This window comes from Rissa tridactyla, chromosome 7 (assembly GCF_028500815.1).
Source record: "Rissa tridactyla isolate bRisTri1 chromosome 7, bRisTri1.patW.cur.20221130, whole genome shotgun sequence".
Lineage (NCBI taxonomy): Eukaryota > Metazoa > Chordata > Aves > Charadriiformes > Laridae > Rissa > Rissa tridactyla.
In genome coordinates this window covers 24,323,309-24,347,439 of record NC_071472.1, presented here as the reverse complement: position 1 = coordinate 24,347,439, position 24,131 = coordinate 24,323,309, and the positions used below count along the sequence as shown (strand labels likewise).

At 42.0% G+C, this 24,131-nt stretch overlaps 3 protein-coding genes across 8 annotated transcripts in view; 1 reads left to right on the top strand and 2 right to left on the bottom strand.

The window, feature by feature from the left end:
• The first annotated feature begins 131 nt into the window (after nt 1–131).
• Nucleotides 132–5,096, top strand: METTL5 (methyltransferase 5, N6-adenosine). Of its 3 annotated transcripts, none has more exons than XM_054209947.1 (7): nt 132–247; nt 889–1,003; nt 1,441–1,622; nt 2,024–2,106; nt 2,414–2,465; nt 3,145–3,194; nt 4,917–5,096. In XM_054209947.1, exons 1-7 carry the CDS (start codon nt 139–141, stop codon nt 4,959–4,961), a joined length of 636 nt encoding a protein of 211 aa, XP_054065922.1. In that variant the 5' UTR covers nt 132–138; the 3' UTR covers nt 4,962–5,096. The 3 variants fall into 3 exon arrangements, with proteins under 3 accessions (XP_054065922.1, XP_054065921.1, XP_054065923.1); XM_054209946.1 differs by lacking the exon at nt 4,917–5,096 and adding an exon at nt 4,160–4,268; XM_054209948.1 differs by lacking the exons at nt 3,145–3,194; nt 4,917–5,096 and adding an exon at nt 2,651–2,785.
• SSB (small RNA binding exonuclease protection factor La) overlaps nt 2,597–24,131 on the bottom strand; it is a 33,251-nt gene continuing 11,716 nt past the window's right edge. The window contains exons 1-13 of one of the 4 annotated variants that reach the window (XM_054209932.1): nt 13,753–13,771; nt 10,029–10,075; nt 9,649–9,723; nt 8,081–8,184; nt 7,747–7,921; nt 7,484–7,591; nt 7,276–7,376; nt 6,960–7,031; nt 6,834–6,876; nt 5,958–6,098; nt 5,396–5,579; nt 5,090–5,221; nt 2,597–4,382 (exon numbers count right to left, since the gene is read on the bottom strand). In XM_054209932.1, the coding sequence (XP_054065907.1) occupies nt 4,285–4,382; nt 5,090–5,221; nt 5,396–5,579; nt 5,958–6,098; nt 6,834–6,876; nt 6,960–7,031; nt 7,276–7,376; nt 7,484–7,591; nt 7,747–7,921; nt 8,081–8,184; nt 9,649–9,714 (1,224 nt within the window). In that variant the 5' untranslated portion in view covers nt 9,715–9,723; nt 10,029–10,075; nt 13,753–13,771 and the 3' untranslated portion in view covers nt 2,597–4,284. Of the gene's footprint in view, nt 4,383–5,089; nt 5,222–5,395; nt 5,580–5,957; nt 6,099–6,833; nt 6,877–6,959; nt 7,032–7,275; nt 7,377–7,483; nt 7,592–7,746; nt 7,922–8,080; nt 8,185–9,648; nt 9,724–10,028; nt 10,076–13,292; nt 13,506–13,751; nt 13,899–24,131 lie in introns of those variants that run through there. The other 3 variants (XM_054209930.1, XM_054209929.1, XM_054209931.1) reach the window with 3 other exon arrangements.
• Nucleotides 14,123–23,618, bottom strand: KLHL23 (kelch like family member 23). The gene is made up of 3 exons (XM_054209926.1): nt 20,307–23,618; nt 18,611–18,763; nt 14,123–18,035 (listed from the first exon to the last, which is right to left on the bottom strand). The coding sequence occupies exons 1-3, from the start codon at nt 21,517–21,519 to the stop codon at nt 17,725–17,727; spliced, it is 1,677 nt and encodes a 558-aa protein (XP_054065901.1). The 5' UTR covers nt 21,520–23,618; the 3' UTR covers nt 14,123–17,724.

The window sequence follows — 24,131 nt, the reverse complement described above, 5'->3', positions numbered from 1 at the left end:
TGGATCTCCGAGGCGGCTGCATGGAAACAGCTGGGAGACAGTGAGGAGGACAGTAGGATTTCAAGTATAAAATAATATGCCGTTTATTTATGTCATTGCAACTGATTACACATTGTTTTCCTCAGTTAAACTATAAACATGAAGAAATTAAAGCTCAAAGAACTGGAAAGCTGCCTTCAGCAAGTCGATACTTTTGAAAGTCCAAAACTGCTCCTTGAACAGTATCCAACAAGACCTCACATCGCAGGTAGAGGTTACCGGCACCTCTTTTACTAGTTCTTCATCAGCACTTCGGAAAACAAAAAAACCATGTTTTTACTGCATTATCTCATTTGAAGCTTTTGCACTAAAAGGAGTTGAGAAATTGTATCCAGCAGGAATGTAATTAATTATTTTTTAACGATCTGTTAACTTCTTTTCATTAGAAGTACACTGTTAATGTACAATCCAAAAATCAAGTAAATTGATTTAAAAGATAATGTTGTGATAGAAACATCTTAACCTGTAAATGAGAAGGCTGAAATGCACTTACTTCATGATACCCAAGAAACAGTAAAATTAAATATTATTTTTCCAATATTTTACATCTTTCTATTATTTTTTCCCAAACAAATGTAGAGGCATTCTTTTTCCACAGACAATATTCACAGCTCTGTGTGTATTCTCTCCACCAAAGATCTGTAACTCGTCAAAATGTTTTTGACTTGTTTTCACATATAAATGAAAAAGAGAATTACGGGCAGCGAGAACATTAGCTTAATTTTGCATTACAAGAAACCTTTAGTTCAGAGTTTTCTGAAGGCAGAAGTAACTTTTCTTGATTAATCAGATGCATATTTCATAGTATTGACCTGTGATTTTTGTTTGTTTTGTTGGTTTTTTTCCCAGCATGTATGCTTTATACAATTCACAATACTTTTGATGATATTGAAAACAAAACAATTGCAGATTTAGGATGTGGTTGTGGCATGCTCAGCATTGGAAGTGCAATGTTAGGAGCAGGGTGAGTATTTAACACTAAGTTCTGGTGGGATTTTTTTTCTGGCACAGAAGAGTAGAAGAACATAGTAATGCTGAACTAAACTCATTTTAGGTATTTAATCTGGTGCATAATGAGGCTATTTAATATGTTTAGACAGTCAATAACCATTAAAATAGTGGAAGAGATGGACAGTTGCCATGAGTTTGGAAGTCATAATGTTTGCTTTCCCCTGAAGCACTAAATGAACACATGAAACTTCCTTCACAAACTTGAAAAGGATATTTGAGAAAGGGCAACAGAGCTACTCGCGTTTTTATCATGTATTTTTATAGCGTATGCTTGTTACATTCCCTAGGTAATTCAAGTTGTGTATGCAGATCCTTTTAACTTTACTATAGACTTTAAACACCATTTTATTTTGCAAGAGACTAATATGTGGCACTTTTTTTTTTTAATAGATTGTGTGTGGGGTTTGACATAGATGCAGATGCACTGGGAATTTTTAATAGCAATATTGAAGACTTTGAGCTCACGAACATCAACATGGTTCAGTGTGATGTCTGTTCTTTATCTGACAGCATGGCAGAGACTTTTGACACAGTTATAATGAACCCTCCGTTTGGTACCAAGCATAATAAAGGTTGGTAATTCTAAAAGTCAGTTAGAAATTATTGGGAATGAAACAGCAGTTCTAATGAACTTCTAATGAAACATCTCCCTTCGTTATCACAATTACCTATTGTCATTACCTAGAGTTTTGCTGATCTGGAATCAGTTTCCTAAGCACAGATTAACGGCTTCAGCATTGTAACTAGCAATCACTGGGTTTGAAATAAACAATATTAGCTATTTCACATCCTATAATTTTTCTCTTTTACTAAAAGCAATTGCATAAGTTTTAGAAAAGCATTATGTACCTTAATGTATTCAGTCCTGTTTCTCAAATAGCTATTCCAGAAAAATCAAAGTTTGAAGCAAATATTTAAATCCTCCAGTTTAAGCTTGCGTTGAATGCTTCTAATAATTTCAACATTCTTTTAGGAATGGATATGATTTTCCTGAAAACTGCTTTACAAATGGCAAAAACAGCTGTGTATTCCCTTCACAAAACTTCAACAAGGCAGGTAAGTCTTTTTATTTTAGTAGGGTGAGCGTTAACCAGGCAATGAAATAGCTGGCATTTAATGATGCTGTCTGTAGCTTCACCAATTTCTTCACACCTTTATGGAGTAGGAAACTTGTTTTGGGTAAACACTAATCATATGGAATAACTGTGATGTCACATACATCAAGAGAAGTACATGCTCTAGTGTTTCAGCTTGAAAAACAAAAGCACGGGAGACTTCTTAAATAAGTACAGGGGTGTCGATGTTTATAAGACAACATAGAAAAAAAGCTTTTAAATTAACCTGTGACTGTTTGATATTGTAGCACATTCAAAAGAAAGCAGATGAATGGGAAGTGAAGATGGAAGTCATAGCAGGTAAGATTAATTTGTTAAAAAAAAAAAAAAAAAACAAAACGAAACATTTTAATATCTATAACACTACTAGCAAGTCTTAACAGCCTGAGGTAAATTTAAGTGTGATTTAACACTGAAAAGGATGCAAGTCCTTTTTTTAAGCAGCTTTTTTTTTTTTTTTTTTTAATACCTTGCTACCTGGCTAGAATACAAGCAGGCACTTAATAAAGCTCTGAGGAATACATATTCTGTGCAGAACTAGAATTGAATTTCTTCCTGGACTAGATTTTGCCTCCAAGCAGAAGTTACCTACCTTCCTGAATAACAGAAGCAAAGTGCAGGTCAGTTCTCACACAAAAAAGCATCCTGTCTTTATCGTCACACCAGTATTTTTCTGACAGTTGCTCCAGTATCTTCCCAATTCTTAAATATCAGCAGCTGGATGCTTTACACAGTCATACAGCTTGAGACGTGGAAGTTGCACAAGTGCTTGAAGCACAACTGCATTTCAGCCATCCACTTACTGTGTGATGTGGCTGGCTTAAATCTCCAGTCACAATCTAGTCCAGAGGTCTAGAGGTCTCCAGTTATCCAGTGAGGGGGCAACAGAGGTGGGCAATGGAAGAATATGGCTGTAGGGTGTAAGTCAACTGACTAACAATCATTCTAGTCTAACAAGAATTCTTTGTACTGTTCACAGAACTTAGGTATGACCTACCAGCATCATACAAGTTCCATAAGAAGAAATCAGTAAGTATAAAACCTAATGTAACTGAGAAAATGCTCTGTCTTGTACTAGGCAGGTAAATAAATTACTGGATGAGGAATGCTCACAGCACTTGAGAGCAGTTCTACTGCTGTTACTACATTTTGTAGTTGAACAGGGTAAAGAATCATTGTAAGGCAAGCCAAAGCTATGTACACAGATTAAAGCCAGCACTGCAATTAGATGTGAAAAAGCTAAGGGTTGCCTTCCTTGACTCAGCTTTTCATAGCTATTTGCTTGATCCTGTCTGCAGCTGGAATTTAGCCTGAATTAAGTAATGAAGACCAGAGTAATTAGGATTTTACAGCTGTAGCATTATTTCAGTGTTCTATGCTCTGCACTGCAAATAGCTACAGCCAGTGAAGTCCCTCACAGAACCATCTTAGAGGGGCAGGAAGAAGTTACGCACTTCCTCCTGCAATAGAAGATCCATCCAGGATGCTAGAGCAGGCCAAGTTCCTGGGTGCTGGTTGCTGGCCTAGGAGATGCTCATCCCATTACCACAGGGGAAGTAGAGAGAATCCTGGAGTAGACTGAGCAAGATTTGAAGATTGTTAGGTATGTTGAGTAGCAAACAGTAGAAGTTTTATTCAGCTGTACCTAGTCTCTTGGTGACTTGAACCTAAGTGACGGAAGTGTGTCCTTTAGCTTTGCTACTTCACAGTTACAGCTTTATACTACATTAACATCCAGGCTTCACTAATAAGCAGTTTGAAGTTCTGAATTTATTGGCAGCTGCTATTTAACGTAACTGCACAATTACAAAGTCCAGAACCTTTTACATTTGAATGAGGTGCAGAGAAGTTGAGAGGATCTGACAGTATAAACAAAACTATAAATATAAAAGAGTTTTCCAGGGTGGTATGTTAAGAGTAAGCATGCTTTTAACAACAACAACAACAACAAAAAAGCTGTAACCCAACAAAATGAAGCTTTCCTCTCATTGTAGGTTGACATTGAAGTGGATTTCATTAGATTTTCTGCCAAGAAACTCCTGAACTGAGGCATGTCTTTAAAACCTATTGAAAATGGAACAATAAAACCAATGATTTTTTTTATTTATTTATTTTAGTATTACTGATCTCCATCTCCGTTTTCTGTTTTCAGTTGTTTTGGTGCGGGTTCTTCTTTTTCCGTTTCCTCTAGCGGTCTCTTCTTGGGACTTGCTGGTTCTGCAAGATTGAATATGTAGTCATTTATGGTAAAGGAAAGCATCTCAGTATTACTTGAAATCTTCTGAAAAAACAAACCCTTCCTACCATGTAAGTTCAAGGATGAGTCCTAGTTTATCCAAAGCCACTGCTATGCTAAAAGATTTACTTATTACTGCCACTTAGAGCTTTTAGATGTTCTAACACACCAACTTTGAAGAGCTTCTTCCCTGTATAACTTCACAGCAGGCGGGCAGGTAAGAAGATGAAGGAATACAATCTAACAGGAGGAGGTTTCACTGGGTTTTGTTTAAGCAGGTGCCACATCTAATGAACAAAAGCTTAGTTCTTTATCTCCTCCAAGCTAAATACCAATATGCAGAACTATTAGTCTTCTCATATCCTCAAGCAAAAAAATCACCACTCAAGAGACTGGATGTGTACAGTTGTGTAATGTTGCTGACAACTACCATCTTCAATGCAGAATGCTTTTAAACAACCCTGTAAGTACAGCCTCAGCTATCTAGTAATTATTTTAATACGCTTTTTGGACAGTTCTGGAAGGAATCAAGCAGAAGACCCCTGAAGTTACTTTACTGATACTGACAGAGGACAGAAATACCACGATGTAGGGCCAAATCTGAAACACTTGTAAGAAACATGGGTACTTCTCCAGAAACTAACTCCACGTACTAAAGAAGCTGTCTCCAGTGCACAGAATGACATACCTGTTTTAGTATCATCTTCGCCACCTTCTTCTTCATTCTCAAACTTTATTTTCTTACCCTGGAACTGTACTTTCCCTTTGTGTGCACCTTGAGGTGCCTTTCCCCCTCTTCCTTTTCCTTTAATTTTGCGTCCTGTGGGGATGTAGAATGTCAGTAACTTTGTATCATTTGTCTTTTAAATGGCAAGGCTCAAAAGAATGCTTTACAGTTAATCAGTGTTCAGTATGTATTCACTATTTACACAATTACTTTCACACAATGACACTTCTACGACATTATAAATGCTTAAATAAATAAGAGGAGGACCTTTTGTTTTCTGTTTCAGCAATTCTTGCTGATCTTCCAGGATTTTTTTCAGAGCTTCTTTCTCTGCATCTCCTTCTATCACTTCCCATGTAACATCCTTGTTCCGAAGCTGTAAGTTTCCATTATGTGCTGCTTTGGCTTTTTCCAGAGCTTCTTTTGCAATATCTTTAAATAGGATAATTCCCTAAAAAAGAAGAGTGGCATTTGCATTTGAATCTTACTGCGAAAACATTCGTCTAGAATGATGAACAACACACCCTGTTATTACTTCAGCAGGTTCCCTGCTCTTGCATGATGTAAAAATAAGTCTAGACTGAAGCAAAACCCTCAGACTGCCCTAACAAACATTCTCAGTCTCAATTTTGAACTTCCCAACTGAGAAGGATGGAACCTTTATCTGTTCTTTTGAAAGAGTTTGAGGGAATAATTTAAATTTCTATAAATATTCTGCAATTCCACAAATCAAATAAATTATTTGATTATATTAGAGAACAAACATTTAATCATTCGGTTTCAAACTGTAATACAGAGATCTTAACTCCTTGTCCAAGATTCTACTGACCTCCTTCGCACCTCTGACAAAGTGTATCCATTTTATTTCTCCGTGACCAGAAAATACATCGTGGAGATCTTCTCTGCATGTTTGATCATCTAGATCACCAGAAAACTTCAAAAGACATCCTGTCTTTTCTTCCAGAGACTTCTAAATGAAATTAAAAAAACCCCATATTTTTGTTGAAGAGTCAAGCTTGAATATTCTTCCCCCCCACCCACCCAATCCTAAGACTATTAAAACATGATAGTGATAAATAATCAATTGAAGTCCCCCCCCTTAGGACCACCACTGACACAAGCATTCTTTCTACAAAGCTTATTTATGCTGATGTCCAAGTCTTGCATGGTGTATGTCCCCCCTCCTTTTTATTTTTTCCCTTTTTTAAATTTTCTTCACTTACTGTAATACATTTACGTGGAACTTAGGATTGCTTTCCCGTAAGAGAGTTACACTCTTTAAATTCTACAAAACAGTTTTCTGATGGTTACACCTCACGTTGAAAATCTCTATAATACTAGTTAAATCCTTACTGGATCCTTCAAATACCACATAAGAATTATGATCTCAATGGTGCATTTAAGATCACTTCTGAACAGGTGATTACTTGCCTAACAATTTACATTCAGGACGTGATCCTTTAAACAAAATTAGTCTCTTGAAAATTAGAGTAAATACCATGACAAAACAAAGTCTTACTGTAGGTTAGTTGGAAAAGCTGAAGTGAACCTTCTATTACAGAATTTCAAATTGTGAATATCCTATCCTACACGTTAGCTTTACAAAATGTAGCTGCAGGAGCATGTTTGTTATGTGTGGATTGAAAATCCTTACAAAAGCAAACACTGTGTAGTTTTCAGGTATAGAGATTTAAGAAACCCATACCATTTCAGCATCTGCTGCTTGTTTCTGTTTTTCTTCTTTTTCCCTGTAGAAAAGTTAAATTAGTTAAGAATTGGTTCACGTGTGGTCAGGTGAGTAAAAACAGGCACTTAATTGATAATGACTTACTGTTTAGCTCTTGCTTTAGCTTCTACTTTGTTTTGTTTCCTTTCTTCATTCTTCTTTATACAATATTCCTCCCTTCAATAGAATATAAGCTAAGTTAATATCATTTGAAGTGTTCCGTTATGATTCGTTTGTAAGACAGCAGTAGCCAAGAAACAGCTGAGATAATCTTTGGGAGTTGAGATGCCAGTTTTCAAAAGGTACAGCTATCAATACCTGTACAACAGCGTAGAAACTTACACTTCTCAGCTCAGGCCAGATTCTTGTCTAAATCCACCCTTCACCATTACTAGTTCGTATATCAGTTAAGTGGACTTACTTGAAAAGTACTATCAACTCTGTGTCTTTGTACTTTTGGTTTGGGATCTCTGTGAACTTCTTGGCAGACTCAACACTATCGAAAACTGCAAATATTGAGCCCTGTGAAATGGTAAGAGACATTCAGCATTAAGAGTCACAGAGCAGAATGTTTTCTGGGGCCGGGGGGGATCCCTGCCCCACGTTTAATTGTTCATCACAAGAGCTACCTTAAATGTTCTCTGCAGCGTTCTCCTCATTTGAATGTTTTCAACTGGACCTTTATCCTCAAGCCATTCTTTGATATCATCAAGAGTTGCATCAAGCGGAAAGCCTTTCTGCAAGATAACAACAAGCTCTAATTATATGCAACAAACTGACACTTAGTCAGGAATTATAACCTATATAGTATGAGCTAATTCAAGCTTTGCTTAGATGGTTTTCAGTCGAAGACATGCAGAACAGCACAGAGCAAAGGAAGGAGTTTACTTACAACATATACGGATCTGTTTTTAATTGCAGCCTTATACTGGTCATTTAATTCAGGAAGGGGTTTGTTTGGAGATCTTCTGATTTTAGTTTTGTCTTCATTTATTTCCATTAAACCAGTCTTGGATTTTCTTAGTGCTTCTACAATAACACTAAAATCTTTTGAAAGGCGACTTAACCTGTTGAGTAAGCAGAGACAGGTTATCACAAATACACAGGCAGAGCTGAAGCCAAGCATTAAAATAGCAATAGGAGTTGTACATACAGACCAGGGACATTGCCCCAAATAGAGATAACTAGCTGGAAGTCACCCTTCCATCCAGATTACTTTGTTTTACCTGTTGAATTTGATCATTACTTCTAAAGGCACCCAGCCATCATCTAGTTTGATCTGTTCCTTTAGGAACTTGTCTCTTGGTAGATTGTGATTGCCAAAGTAGTACTGCAAAAAAGAAGGGGGAGGGAGTGGGGAGAGAGATTTGTCTTTGAATGTTCAGTCTTAAAAGCTCATTTTTATCTGACGATTTACTGCAGTGGATTGCGACATACCAAAATTCATTCGTCTGAACAATTAGAAATTCTGCAACTATTACTTCCTGCTTTAACATGATACTTTTCCAAAAGTTAGCTGTAACACATAAGCTATAAAGAATACCAGTGCTTCATCCAGTGGGACTAATGAGGCAAAGGTAGACTGCAGTTTTGTTTAGGAAGGGTGTAAAGCTTATTCTGTTAACATAATTATTCATCGATCTGATCAAGCTCTACAGAGTCAAAAGTCAAATTTGTGACCAACAGATTCAGGTTTTAGTTCTTACTTAAGGAATGTATAAGCAAGATTGCTGTATTTGCCACACCAAGAAATCGTACACATAGACTAGAGTTTTTAGGTCTCATTCAAGAAAATACTGTAGGACAAATAAATTGTTTTTATTTTAATTTACTATGTTCTCATTTTGATCATGTCCAGCATGGGAAGACAATTCAGTACAAGATAGACAAGTTAATCAGATTCTTTTGCTTACAGCCAGTCATCTAACTAGGGTCAAATACTTGAAGCCATAGGCTAAGTTGGAGTGTTTCCACCAATATCATTGTGCTTTAAAAAATCAGTGCAGGTTTTACAACAATACCTCTCCCTCTAGTACACCTCAAACTCACATTACCACAAGTTTAGCTTTATCAACTATTTTTCCTCAGTCTCTGTTTGTGGGTTTGGGGTTTTTTTTCCTATAAATAATGACTACAGCTCTGTATGCTAATGGGGATTCATGTGCAGCTGCATTTTGTCCTTCAGAAAAACGTTTTTGTTCCAGATGTCATTTTAAGTGATATGCTCAGATTCCCATTGTAGGGTAACCCTCCAAGCCTCTACAGTGAGAAATAGTTAATCTAAAGTAGGCACATAAGTTTATCTGTAATTTGTAGCAATAAATTACAAAGCAGTAAATCATAATAGCAAGTTATGCAATATGCTAATATTTGGACCAGCACAGATTCCCAGATAGGAGGAATTAAATCCCCCCCCCAAAAATTAAGTCACATAGAATTAAAATGCATCTTCCTATTTGCATAGATAGAATAACCCCAGTGAACATAGTAATAAATTGTTTAATGATACATTCACTCGCTATAGCACCTGAAACACTAGTGAGTTAAACATTTTGTGTTTTTAAATGGTGGTCTTACAGGCAACTCTAGACAAGTATAACTTCCAACTTAGACAACAATTATGAATTATCTTAAAGTATTAAATACCTGTCATAGACCTGTGACAGACATTTCTGAAGAGCTAAAGATTCAAGTCTAACTCCCTCTGAAGTTAACTTCCCTAGCTAAGTCCCTACCAACGAATGCCTCCAAAACTACATCTCAGTCCAGATCCCAAACTATAAATTGAACTTACCTCAATTTGCTGACAGATTTTGTTTTCCAAAATAGACATGTTTTCACCATCTCCATTTTCAGCCATTTTCACCAGCTGTATTGAAGAGAATATAGAGCAAAGGCACTAAGTATTGAATAGCACATTCGACAGACTTATATTCATATAGTGTTGCATTTCGCTACAGCCTCATCTAAATGAGATAACGCACAAGTTCTTTAGCTATACGTTTATGCTTGTGAGCCAACTTTAAACACGACGGCAAAACTCCAAGGGGAAACTATGAAACAACTGGAAAAAACCACAAGTGAAATACTTTGGTTGTTAGGGCAGCATTTGGCAGCCTACATTCAAGATAAGTAAAAAAATGCTGGCACTTTACAGCATTATCTGCTATTTACCTTTTTCTAGGCAGCGATCCTCAGTTGGTACCTGGCAGCAACAAACCCGAGAGCCAACAACATTTGTTCTTTAAGTCAAATCCAACCTCTTATCACTAGGCATAACATCAATAACAAAAAATGCTTAGCATTCCTAAACAGGTATAATTAGAAACTTTTCTAAAGTTTCTACCTCCTAATTCATCTTTGAAAGTTCAAGGAACTTACTGGAGGAAGGAATGAAAATATCTGCATTTACTAATACATCCTGAAGGCGGCTAGTTCTCTCCTTCACAAACTGCCTTAACTGCAGTTCTGTCTGAACACCGAACTGGGCATCTTTGATAAGAAGATGTTTTAACTTGAAAGTAACTTCTTCCCTTAACTGGCATTAAGCATATAATCCCACTATATCAGACACAGTCACTAGATGCTCTAGAAGGTTGGTAAGAAAGCAGCTGCTGGCCAGAAAGTTAACTGGGATCACAAAATGTCTATCTAATTGCTCTTAAGATAAGGATAGAGCGTGAAGAGTAATCCTTGAGGAAAAATGCAGCTTTATAAAGCTGTCAGAACTTGGTTTTAATTCAGTTTTGAACTATGAAGCACAGATTTCTTCTTTCTCACTTTGGGCACTATCACACTTGTTAAATCCACCTACAAAAGATGAAACAGATTCATGGCCCCCAGTGACCCCAGCTCACAGATCAGTGATCATTAAGATTACTGATAAAGACGGGTTTGCACTCCAGTCTTGCATAGTTTATTAGGAGATTGAAGCATTTCTGCCACTCGCAGGACAGTAACATCTTTCAGAGCATCAAGATGACTGACAACGCAGAAGCAGGGCAAACTCCCCTGGGACTCCCTTGTCACAGGAAACAATGTTTTTCATCAGAACACCCACTAGCAGCCCCATCTTATTTTTGTGGTTTAATTCACTGATCATTGTTCAGCCTACTGCAGTCTGCAGTATTCCCACTTCTTCCTCATCTCAAGGCTATGTTGCATCCTTTGACTTGTGGTTCTTTATCATCTAGGCACTTACAGCCTTAAAATTTGCATCCTGGTCTCCACTACTGGACTTCCACCTGTACCTAACGTTGTAACACTCTTTAAGGCATGATTTCAGTGTTAGTTGACAGCTATGCTCAGAGTGTGATCCATTTGTCTATAAAGCTCTTCACAAAAATCCAGGCCATAGCACAGTAACAGTAGCACACTAACATAGCGCACAGTACACTAATAACAAGCTAACAGTTGCAGTTACTTTAGAAGTGTCTCACATTAGCCACCCTGACTACAGGAGACTTAATTAGTTCGCCACCACATTCAGATGCTGGCACTATCTTAACACTCCCCTGCAATGTTGTCCCCAACACCTGACTGGTGAGAGAAACCAGTGTTCTATTTTACATTATACCTAACGTGGTGTAATTTAATGGCAGTCTATAAAGTAGTCTCAGCTTTTTCCATTGGATCAACTAATGGATCACACTCCCCTGTTACAGTGTGCTACTGTAACACCTGATCCCACAGAAAGCTAACTCCCACTGATGAAAGGGAAGAACAGTTCCATTAGATAAATTTATCACTGGCTTGATTCAGCCTGTAGAAAACAATAGTGATGGAGCTGTTAGGGCAGAGAGCACAAGAGGAGAAAAAAAAAATAATCAGAAAAACCCTTCTATGGCAGCAAGCAGCTGTAGCGCATTAGATTTGGCATAAAAGTATATCCTCAGGATCAAAAATAAGGACTGAATGGCATCTATCTGAATCTTCATATTCTCAAACCTTAGTTTGGTGATTTAACTCACATTGCAAAGTCTCCTCCAGGTGTGGCAGATTTTTTTTAAGCACGAGGCAACATATTTAAGTGAACCATTTTCTTAAGGGTGCCTTTCACAGTACAGCTCAATTAATGCTTAAGACAACATACTAGGAGATGTGAAAAATTTTGCTCTCTTCCATATTCTGAGGGGAAAAAAAAACAGCAAACTTGGATTTTAGTCATATATCCTGTTTTAAGCAAAACGCATTAAGAATATGTTCTAGAACTGTAGAACAGATAATCCAGTGGTGCACACTGAGACAGTACAGTTACAAGACGATCCCTTGGTAAAGCTGTTCACTTTGCTGTTTTGTCATTTAGAGAGAACCCCCCCTCAATCTGTCCTCTTACACTTCCCCAGCTCTCACCGTGCACCACTCTCCCAGTCTGCCTCGCCCCACAACCAGCAACTTGCTTTCCATATAGTAAGGCTCAGCTCCACTGCTAAGAAGAGATGAAAACCAAAATCGGTTCCCTAGCAGTATTTTCAAGGTAAAAGCCAGACTCTACAGAAGTGTAAAAAACACAAGACCTGGGTCAAGTCCTTCAGATTAAGTCTTACACCCGGAAAAGCTTTTATAAAAAGCACCTGCTCAGCTGCAAGTAACAACAAACTGAAGGCAAGGCTAAGAAAGACCAGAGCTTGCCACACGTGGAATTCAGTTCAGACACTGATCGAGCTCTAACCTATTTAGAATAAAAGCAGAAGCAGCCTTCTAATTTCAGACGAATCCTAGTCTTGCTGCACATGCTCACTGCAGACTCTTTAGCTCAGTCATTTGGCACAAGCTAGTCTTCTGGATCCAACTTCCAGATCAATAGTTTTCAGTTGCTGTGCAGCAAGAAAGACTGATAAGAAGCTAGCTCCGCTGAAGAACAGCCACAGTCTGAACAGCGTGCAAAATCCTACGTAAGATTTTATTGTAAGTGCTTTCTTAGTAGACCACACTGACTTGTTCTTTTTGTGTGCCAACAGTCTGTATCAGTACCACTCAAAATGGAAACAAGTTAAAATAACACAAATAGGCATGAGATTTAGATTACAAATGGAAAAGGACAGTCACGCCCTTTATCTAGAACAATTTGAGGCCATGCTGTATCAAATAGATCATCCCAAAAGAACTCTCCAGTGGATTTTCATCTTATCGGTCACTTAGTTTCAAGATCTGGACAGAGCTCAGTTGCAGGTGAACGGCCTTTACCGTCACTGTAATAGAGTGAAAAGCTTTGTTTAAAGCAAAGTTTCCCCAATGAAGTAACATGGAACTGCTGTTGCTGCAATGTGTTGTTCAGGAACCCACGTGTAAGAGGTCTGAGTACTCTGACCAGGTTCTTATATCAAAATATAGCGTTATATTTAAGTTAAGGTTTAACTGCCGCCACTTCTTATCACAGATGTCGCTTTCAGTTGTTTTTTGAGCACAATCAGTGCAATATAAAAAGTAATTTCTTACCAGAAGCATTTAAATGATAGAAACGTCGGCTCCTGAACCTCACGTCTATATTAGGAGACCACCCGTTTGGTCTAAGACACTCTTCCGCTACCACAGCGACAACACACCCCTCCTCAGGCGGCCCCGTGGCCGCGGTTCCCGCCCGACGGACACCTCGTCGCGGCCGCAGCCTGAGGTGAGCGCTGCCCGAGGCCCGCCCGCCGCTCGGGGTCGGGCCCGGGCTCCCCGATGGCGGGAGCGGCGCCCCCAGCGCCCCCTCCCACCCCACCCGGCCTCCACCGGGCCCGCGCTGCGTTTCTGCCGGGGGACGAGCGGCAGCACGTGCTCCGCCGCCCCGGGGACTCCTTCCTCCCTCCCGGCCCGGCCGCCGCTCCCCCGCTGGGCCCCGCCGCTCCTCAGTGGGGCCTGGCCCGGCCTGGCGGAGCGCGGCCCGCCGCCACCGCCTCCCCGCGCACGAACCTGCGGCAGCCCCGGCGCAGCCCGCGCGCCACCCGCTCCGACGCTTTAAAGGCCGCAGTCGGCGCCGCGCGGCCCAGCAGCCCCCGCGCGCCTCACGTGGGCGCCGCTTCCGGCGCGAGGCGGGGTGGGGCGGGGGCCCCTCGGGCCAGGCCCCATCCGGGGAGGCCTCTGCTCCTCCCGGTGCCCGCAGCCCGGCCAGGGGAGACCCCTGCGCCCGGAACGGCCTGGGAAGCGGGGAAATGGGTCGGTGGTTGTTCGTTGCGTCAGGGAGGGCGGGAAGGGCCGGTGCGACGATGTGCCTCGCACCCGCCCGCGCGCCGTCCGCGTCCTTCTGCGGTTAACGGGAAGAGTAACTTACAAGCTCGTATGGGTGCACTGATGCTGTATTTACATTTATTAAATAGTACAAACGGTCACTTAAGTACTACAGATGTGTCGTGGACACCTATAGCGCTACAAACACGGGGATCAGACGAGTAAAAAGTTGAATAAATAATACTGACTTAATTGATTCGATTCCAATATTAGTTAATTTTCTAGTTTACAAGTGAAACAGTAAAACAGTGTCTACCATAAAACGGATCCAATAGCACAATAATTTAGTGTTCACATTCCAACTGGTTATTACTAAAAACAGACCTCGCAGATGGCTGAAAAGGCCCCGCTCTGAGCTCTCCCCCCGCTGGGGAGCCAGGGGCCCCGTTCCTCCCACCCAATTCACAGACCCAGCTGCTACGCGCTTCCTCAGATGTGCTACGGACATGAGCTAATTTAAAAGGACATTGTAAAAAATAGCACCAGTTAAAATAACAGGGACTCTGAACTTTTACACCTCATTTATTCTAATGCATTCAAGAATCTCTAAAAAATTAGGACTTATCTGAAGCCCTAGGCAGTAATCCCGTTTACTTTCATTTACACAGACGAGCACGCGCTCTCCCAGCATGTCAGAAATAAAGGCTTTTTTCCACTCGGCAGTTACGCCGAGGCTGAGGAGCAGCTATCGCTGGCCTGCAGCGTGCCCAGAGGGAGAGAGCGGACTCCAGCTCCCGGTGCCAGCGCCCCAACCCCACAACGGCACTGGCTTTCACCAGCGGCACCTAGTTCAGATGCAGCGGATGGGTGGATGCTGGGGGGTTTGTCAGTCCTTGCCTTGTTCTTACAGCCTTTCACCAACTTGGGACTGTTGGTGACAGGATACGGACAGGAATGAACCTTAGGGCCAGCCACGAGCAGCTGTTCTGTGCTTGTGTTTTTCAACAAACATGAAGCTTCATGGGTACATATTTTACACTGAAAAATTACATACAGACATTGAGTTCCCTGCGGTTTCTTTCCATACAAAGACCACCTTCATGCCCTTACGATGCTGTCCGCCTGCCTTTGAACAATTCTCAGCTGTGGAGATTTCCAGGAGAAACAAACTCACTTTATTTCTTTTGCCCACCTGCCCAGCCCACACATTTCAAACAGCGTCAGAGTTCAAATCCCCACACCTCTTTACAGTTTAGAGTCTTTAAACAAATTCCATTGGATCCTTAAATAGCTCTCATCAGGACATCTAACGAAGCAACACGCTGAACCCACCCACACGTGAGCTTTTGGCATAGTAAGGTGACACACAAAGACATCAAAACAAGAACTATATATACACCACAGACGTTCACATCAGAGCTCAGAGTTGAGTGCCGCCTGCCACCAGCAGTCAAACGCAAGTGAGAAATAATACAAAAAAATGAACAAACAAACAAAAATGTTGAACACGCTTATGATCAAGAAAAAGAAATACTATAAACTCAGGGCTTACCTGCTTGGAAAGCTGCTTTCATCACATCTGATATATCCAACAAAACCAAAATTTCATTTTTGGTGGCAGCGCTGGTGTAGGAAGTTCCCACCACACCTGACATCAGCCCTGTCTTGTCCCTGCCGCCCGTGCCAAAGCGTAACAGCTCTTTCTGCTGGCACTTTAAAAGCTGGATTGGTGAACAGATCTGGACTAAAAGAGCCCCTCTGCTACCCATGGCATTTCTCCATTTGGATCACCGCTATCGGACCCTGTGGCCCCACAGCAGCCGAAGCGGGACCGGGTGAGGGGCAGCACAGGCAGGGAGGAGCAGGAAGGCTCCTCGCAGCACCCCCTTGTCACTGGGAAGGCTTTGCTATCTTGTACTTTCCATAAAACTCATGTGATTCCTTTCAGTCTCTCTCTCCCCCCTCTATCCTCTTCCTAATTTTCATAAAACCTGAAAAAAAAATATACATGTGTTTGTAAGACCTATACACCTCTCTATACACAGCTGCACGCAGACAAGCGAGTCTAGTATCAGAGGGGAGCTGACATGGGCACAGAAAGGCAACAGAGTTGCACCTTGCTCCCTCAGGGAACCAGGCTAATAAAAAGCCACACATCACACCATCTGAGGTGAAAACAAATCCTAAGAAGTCACTGCAGTAACGATTCAGTCAAATGCATTTGTGTAACTACCTACACGACAGGATGCAAAACACGGACTGGTGCGAAGGCTGGCGATGGCAGGGTTCAAACACCAGGTATTTAAATACTACCCATGGATTCTGCTTTCTGCCAGCACTGGCGCTGCCATGCTGCACTGGCGCCTGCCGCAGGTGTCTCCCAGTGAAGAGGTGACAAAATGATGGCCTTCCTGCCCAGCTCAAGTTGCTTTCTAGACAGAATTTGAAGAGGACGTTGCCCAGAGAGGTGGTGGAGGCCCCATCCCTGGAGACATTCAAGGCCAGGCTTGATGAGGCTCTGAGCAACCTGATCTAGTTGAAGATGTCCCTGCTTACTGCAGGGGGGTGGGACTAGATGGCCTTTAAAGGTCCCTTCCAACCCAACACATTCTACGATTCTATGATCTTGTATTATGTTTTGAGAAAAATAATATTTTAATCCAAAGGACCACTAAGCATTCAATTTCTCCATGCGTAACATATTTTGACAAGTTTCTTCAGTTGTACCTTTGCTCAAGTCACAGTTTAGCATTCTAAAAAGACTGAACGGTATTAAACAAAATAGAGAAGTTTGTACCTTGGGGGGATGTTAGCAACTTTCCAGTCTCTCTCATTTCCTCCTTCCATTTAACAAAGGCATAAATCTTAAATTCGATTTTAAAAAAAAAAAAAAAGTTACCATGGCAAGGCTTTTCTCTGGAAAAAAAAAAAAACCCAAACGAAAAAATCACTAATGCCTGTGCATCAGCCAGAGAGCCCACTGCAAAGCCATGCAGAGTCTTTTATTATTTCTCACGGCCCCTGCCAGCCTGAGAATGGCAAAGTGAGCACTTTCTCAAACTGCCCCGTACTGCACAGCACTGTTCTCCTTCTGGAAAACTAGTGCACGCTTTCAGCTCGTGCTGTGGGGCTACGGCATGACATTTCTTCCCTCATTTCCAGCCTCTGCTCTTCTCCGCTCTGGCATTTGAAGGTAGAATTAGAGCCATCCTATAACTGCCTGCGATTTCTGGATGTGATAACCTAGTTATCCAAGTGATATTGCTCTGTACGTGCCACGTGCTTAGCTTGTGGCAACGAAGCATTTCTATAGCTACCTTCGGAGGATCAAAGATTTCCTCTTAAACCCAGCAGTCCATAGAAATGCAGAGTATTTTGTTTGGCTTTATGCTTCTTAGCACCAGATTGTAGTTCCACCCAGTGACTGATGAAACCAAATCTGTTTTTCACAGTAGTTCCTACAGAGCTGCACAAAGTATTATACCAGAGTAATCTGAAAAGTTTCGTGACAAAGAATGACTGGAATGAAAAACATATGGAAGACTTCGTACCACATTTATACTTTTGAATTGTTTAAAATGAACACAAATTATACCTAGTTTTTAATGATGTGCGCTAAGAGATTGTATCAGATGTCTATCACAGTCATGAGGTAATCAGTGCTATTATGAATACTGCAGCCGCTGTTGTCCGTAGCAGCAATATGAAAATGAAATGTTTACACGTTATACACACAGACGCAGCCATGCGACCGCATAGCGCTGGGAAGATTACCTACTGCTTCCCATTTATTCACTTCAGGGTTGTATTTCTCAATACTCTGCAGATACGTTCCTTTGGAATAGGAATATCCTCCTGTCACATAGATGCATCCGTTCATAACCACTGCGCCACACTCCATCCTTCTCTCCATCATGTGAGCCATCTGCTCCCACTCGTTTCGCTCTGGGTCATAGCAGTCCGTGATCGTGGTCTGTCCACCCACAAAATAGATCTTGTTTTGTAGTGTAATCGAACACAATCCGTATTCTTCGGAAAGAAAGGAATACAGTTCAACTCAGCATGATAATGTTAACTTAAACTGCAGCTACACGACAAACATTGGGCACCGCTGAGGGCAGCTGAATTTCTTCACCAAGCTTAGGAGGCACCTCAGGCTTTTGTTGGTAAAAGCAAGCTCAAGGCATTACAGAAGACACAGACATGAGCACCGGCACTTAATGAGAACTGCTTTAAAAACTTACTGTTACCAAATGTAGAACATAGATAAAAGCCTTTTATAATTCATATAAATTGGTTTTGCCATACGCCTATAAATAGATAGATTTTACAGAAAGTTAGTTTACTATATTATTTAATCGAATGCAGCCATTTCTTAGTTCAATATTTATACAGCTATTTCTACAGAACAGATGCTTGAAGAGGCTCTTTCCCTCCCCTCTCAGAGCCTGGAAATGGGAGAAGATCCCACTCTGGCCCTTGCTGACCTACAGGCATTGCTCCTTTTATTAGGAACACACCAGAAACTCTTAAGCGGGCTTATGGGCTCCCAGATACAGGTAATCAAATCAAGCCCTACCCTCATTACAGAAATTACTGTTTACCTGGATGCGGGCTTGTGGTGACTATGCTCCACTCATTGCTACCTGAATGGTATCTCTGGATTTTATCATAGGTGCAGCTTCCCCTGTACCCATAGTGACCTCCGGTTACGTAGATGACTTCATGCAGGACACAGGCAGTGGCGTTTCCAACACCTGTACACAGTGTGAGAGTCACAACACACCTTCAGACCGCACGCAATAACCGTGGTCACTTCCATCCGTAATCCCATTTCAAATGACTTGTTAATTAATATTGTAGGGTGAAATTATGCTTCCGAGTATTTAACTGAACGTGAAATTAAATAAACTTGTCAAAACAGCTTATTTTATCAGCATAAGTTAAGAGCAATTAAACAAAACTGCAGTAGCCGATGCATCTTGCATATAACACGGCCACACAATATTTCACAGAATTTTCATGCAGTAATTAAAGACACAATGTCACATTGGTTTTGGAATAGGGAATTGCTTTCAATACTTCACTAGGTTAGAAAGATTTTTAGAAGTCACTCATGGCAAAGACAAAGACGATGGGGGCTGAGATCACTCAGTGTCTCGAGATACCTCTTCAGATACTTTCAGTCTTTCTCATGGCATTATTAATTATGCTATTGTATAAACAAGGACACAAACAGAATGGAGCCGTGTTAACTCTGCCTCTAGGAGAACAAAACAAAACAAAACAAGGGATCTGGCAAGATAAAATGGACGAAAATTAGGAAATTAGTGGGGTTTTTTTAAGCATCTAAGAAGTTTCACTCAGAAAATGGGACAGAACAACTGCACAGAATGTGTAGCTGCTCACAGTATTAGCGTCGCGTTTCTATTTTGAAAGGAAATATAAAGAGAATAATAGCAATGTTTGTGGAAAATACACAAACCATGAAAAAAGTCGCCGGAGCATGGTAAGTGCTTTTTCCTGTTACAGATACCTCAAAAAACTCTCCTGTATGCAGACAAATACTATGTTGCATCAACTTACAGTAAAATTTTGTAATTGCATTAATTTATTAAAAGGTATGAGAAAATGTATAATTGTTTATAAATTTTATAACAAAATTATATCCTTTAGTTAGGCTGTCATCCAAATGCATGCATTTTTAATAGAGCGCTATTTTGGCTGCTAGAAACTGGTATTAGTGCTTTTCAGTATTGCCACACTAAAGATTAAACGAAGGATCCCGAAGAGACGACACACTGAAATATGAGGAAACTGCATGCAAGGAATTTTAAATGAAGATGACACCTTTCTAAATGATGATTGCACAGAAAATCTTAGTAATCTGGTCTTGTATTAAAATAATACAATGCCTTTATTGGAGCTTAAAATAATACAATGCCTTTATTGGAGCTTGCTCTTTGACCAGCTACCAAATGGACTCTAATCCCAAGTAGTTTTCTGATTTCTTTCTAAATTGAACAGAAATTTTACTCCTGAAAGAAGGCAAAATTAAACTGAGACTACCACTTGCGTTTTCCACCCTAGTGTTCTGTGGCACAGCCCAGTATAGCGCTTGGATGTTTGCCATCGTTTGGCTAGTAAAGACCTGAACCAAAGCCCATCAACATTAACAGGAAATTCCCACGGACTCCACCAGAACTTGGATCAAACCCTAATGTGTCCGTGGCACTTAGAAATGGCAAGCGCAAAAGGATGGACATTTGAGGCAGATGCCATACCAAAAAGCTTACCTACCTTTGATCATGTTTGCAATAGGAAGCCATTTCTTTTTTAAAGGATCGTAGAACTCGGCTTCTTGCACAGGAGCTCCCTTTCGGTAACCACCCAACGCGTAGACGCAGCCACTCAAGGAAACCGCGCAGTGGTAATACCTTGCGTCAAGCATGGGGCAGCCTTCTGTCCACTCATCTCTCTCACTGTTGTATATCCACACCGTGTCAAGGGCTTCGATGCTCTCCGTTCTATAACCTCCTGTCACGTATATGTCTGGTCCCAAGCTAGTGACCCCATAGCTCTCTCTGGTGTGATCCGGCATCTCCGTCCCCTGCACCCACGCATTGGTTAAAGGATCCCAAACGTGCACTTCTGATAAGGGATGCCAATAATATCCTCCAATCACATACATGGCTGCTGTGGGTCTTCTGGAAAGACATTTGGGATTGGGGTTCAGGGCATTGTATACGAGTGACCTTATCTTACTGTCGTTAAGCCGGCATTTTTTTTGTAGGCTTAGAGCTGACCTCAAATACATGTTATCTAAGTCTACTTTGATGCAGCTCAGCAGTTCATAGACGTCTTCAATTCTTTCTTCCACGTTGTGTGCAACCCACTTAACAACAGCTTCGATGGCTGCCTCTTCTTTCCAAACGTTGAGATTCTCTCTGGAGAGGATAAAAGAGAGCTTCTCCTTACCAATGTCCAGAAACTCTTCCTGCTTCCACACTTCATCAAACTGCCATAACAAAATCCTCCTGGACTCTTTTTCTAGCTCTGAGCAATCGTGGTATTCGGCGAAGGAGTGCATCCCTATGCAGTTGTCAGTATCTAAGTGCCTCACCAGAAACCGCTCACAGGCTTTCTTTACTGACAGGAACTGGAGGAGGTCTGCAGCCTGGAGCAGGCTTTGGACATTTCTCTTTGTTATCTGGATCTGCGACGTGTATGCATAATTCACGAGGGCTTCCAGTACAGCGTGGCTGAGCCCGGGAAGTCTGATCTGGTTTTTCGATTTCTCTTTCATATCGGCAGTGAACATGGCTTTAAAATAACTGCTGCAAGCCGCTAAGGCGGCTCGGTGGCAGTGGAAGATGACCCCCGAGGCGCACTGCAGGGTGATGTCGGTGAAGAGCCCGTCCAGGTAAAACCCGCGGAACGCCTCCAGGAAAGCGGCGGGGTGCGCGGAGTCCCTGTAGAGGTACGCGTATTCCTCCTGCCCGCCCGCTGCCATCGCCGACACCGCGCACGGACGGGACGGGACCGGACCGCCCCGCCGCCCCCCGGCCACCGGGCCGCCCCCGCGGTACTTACGCGCGGGCGGAGCGCGGCGGTCCCGTGACCATCTTTGGAAGAGCCGCTGCCCGCGGGAGGCGGCGGCTCCTATTTTGGTGCCCCGTCCGTCCGCCCGCCCTGCCCGCCCCCGCCGGCCCGAAGCGCCGCCGCTGCCCGGGGGCAGGGGGTTAGGAGGCCGGCTGCCGCGATGACATAAGGCCCGGCCGCTGTCAGCGTATTAGGGACAGAAGCAGATGCCTGGGAGAGCGTCACCAGCTTGGTGGCTCTCAGCCACACAACAAAGCGAGGGGGCCTTCGACTGCCACGAACCTGCAGCCGTCTCTCCCAAGGACACCCTGCTGTCGGAGCAGCAGCGCTGGGAAGGGCAGCGAGCTCTAGGGGCTCCCCCACTATGGAAAGCTGGGATTCGAGAGGGGGCAGCCAGAGCTTGCCTCAAACACCTGCACCTGGCAGGGAGCAAAGGGCAGGCACAAACTACGCTCGCAAACAGATTCCAGCTACAAGGAAATTATTCGCGAAGAAGGTCATACTGGCTTTTACCACTTCTGAAAATGTGGTTCACAATTTAACAAGTCTTTTTCTTCTCTGCTAGAAAAACATTTTCTGCAATGGAGGTCTTAGCATCTGTGCTCCCTCCTTCACCAGCAGCAGGGTTGTCTGGATACTTTGGATCCAGCAGCCAGGCTCCCCCAGTCCTGCCAAAGCTCTCCTGGATTGAAAGGACTGGCAGCGGTTTCTCCTACCAAAAGGAGTTGGATATTTATTACTAGCTAAGTGCCAGCAATACCCAAGAGGAGAGCTCCCGCTCTACACAGATTCTTTAGCAGGAACTAAAGGAGGAATCCGAACCAGAAAGTGTGGACACTTTGGACATACCCCTCTGCCATCATTCCTCACATGCTAACCCTACAACAGGACTCAAACATGCCCTTGGCCATACTAAGAGGAAACATAAATAAGCCGATCAAAACAAAAAGAGAAAACCAACAACAACAACAAACAAAACCTTCACACATCTTTGCCTTCACTTTTTCAACCACTCCTGATGCATTGTTAGCCCAGGGAATGGGAGTTTTGTGGTGTAACCCAGGAATTAGCAGCAGCCCTGCTGTCTAACCCGGGCCCGTCCCTCAGCTGCATTACTCACTCCATTTCTTTCTCTGGAGCATTCCCTTGTACAGCCCCGAGTCTGTTTGTACATCGCCATGCCAACAGCTTTGTTTGCCTGTGCTTTTGCACTTCCCATTTCATCAGCTCCCTATGGACAAGCAGGAACTTCTAGTCTTAGGCATCCTACTAGCACGTAATACTACGGCTAAGTACATATCATAGGACCTGGTGTACGATAGCAGACCTATTACCATATAGAAAATTTCCCATGCACACATATGCCTCCCATTACACATTTATTTTCATAAAATCTTTACCTAAGTCACCTGCCTGTCACAGAGAAAGCTGATTTAAACCATCAACAAGCCTGGAGGTCAGGAACACCAAGTACTGAACATGTGTGTCCCTTCAAGGAGCTTCTCCCTTTTGGCTGGGTTACCAGCTTAAATCAGCTTTGCCCTTGAGACACACTCATCTCCCTTCCCTTATACCCAAATGTGGAAAAATTTGGTAATGGTGGTGCTTCACAAAAGTTACATCTTCTCTTTTATTAAGAGGGGAAAAAAAACCCCAAGACCTCGTATTAATAGCTTAATGGCCTACCTACTGGAAATGAAAAATTTCTTCTGTCTCCAACACGCACTTGCCTAGCAAAGAGCATCAGCTGTACCCTCTACCTGAAGTGATTAGATCATAACTGCTAATATTTCAAGTAGTGTACTCTGCTTAATCTACTCTCAACTCCTGTGTCAGTACTTTCATCAAAACCACAAAAAACAGCCCTTTTTGAGCACAAAGATTAATTTCTCACTCCATTTCTCACTCTCACAGCAAACTACAAGGTATGTTCCTTAAGGCTAAAAGAACAATAGTTAATATAAGTGGAAGAAAAAGATGAATAATCATTCTACACTAGTTTGCTTGTTTTCAAGGAAGCAGTAACTGAGATCTCTGGACAACCTGAAAGCAAGCTGTCTCACAACTAAGTTCTGAAAAGCACACAAAACACCAGCACAGAATCTGGAACATTAAGGAGCACAGCTAGAATGAAGGAAACACACAACTTTTTAAACAAACAAACAGTAACAATACAAAATTGTACAATGCAACAGCCATTACCATTCTTTTGTATGACCTGTAAATGAGACAAATTAAACCCGCCACAACTTGAGACCCACCAGTTCTTCAGACGCTGTCTTTGTGCCCTTGCACAAATTTACAAGGAAGTAATCAAAGGAAATCTTAATTTATATGCACTATCAGCCTGAAAACAAGCAAGACCACTCCTAAAAATCTTCAACTGAAAAGAAGAAGGTAGTGACACCACCAAACGTCAGTAAGAAAATGAGATCGCTGCTGCACAGAAAAGACAGCTACAGTGATCACAGGCTGCTGAGCTGCACCTCAGGCATCTGCAACCCAAGCGCTGCAAAAGCCAGA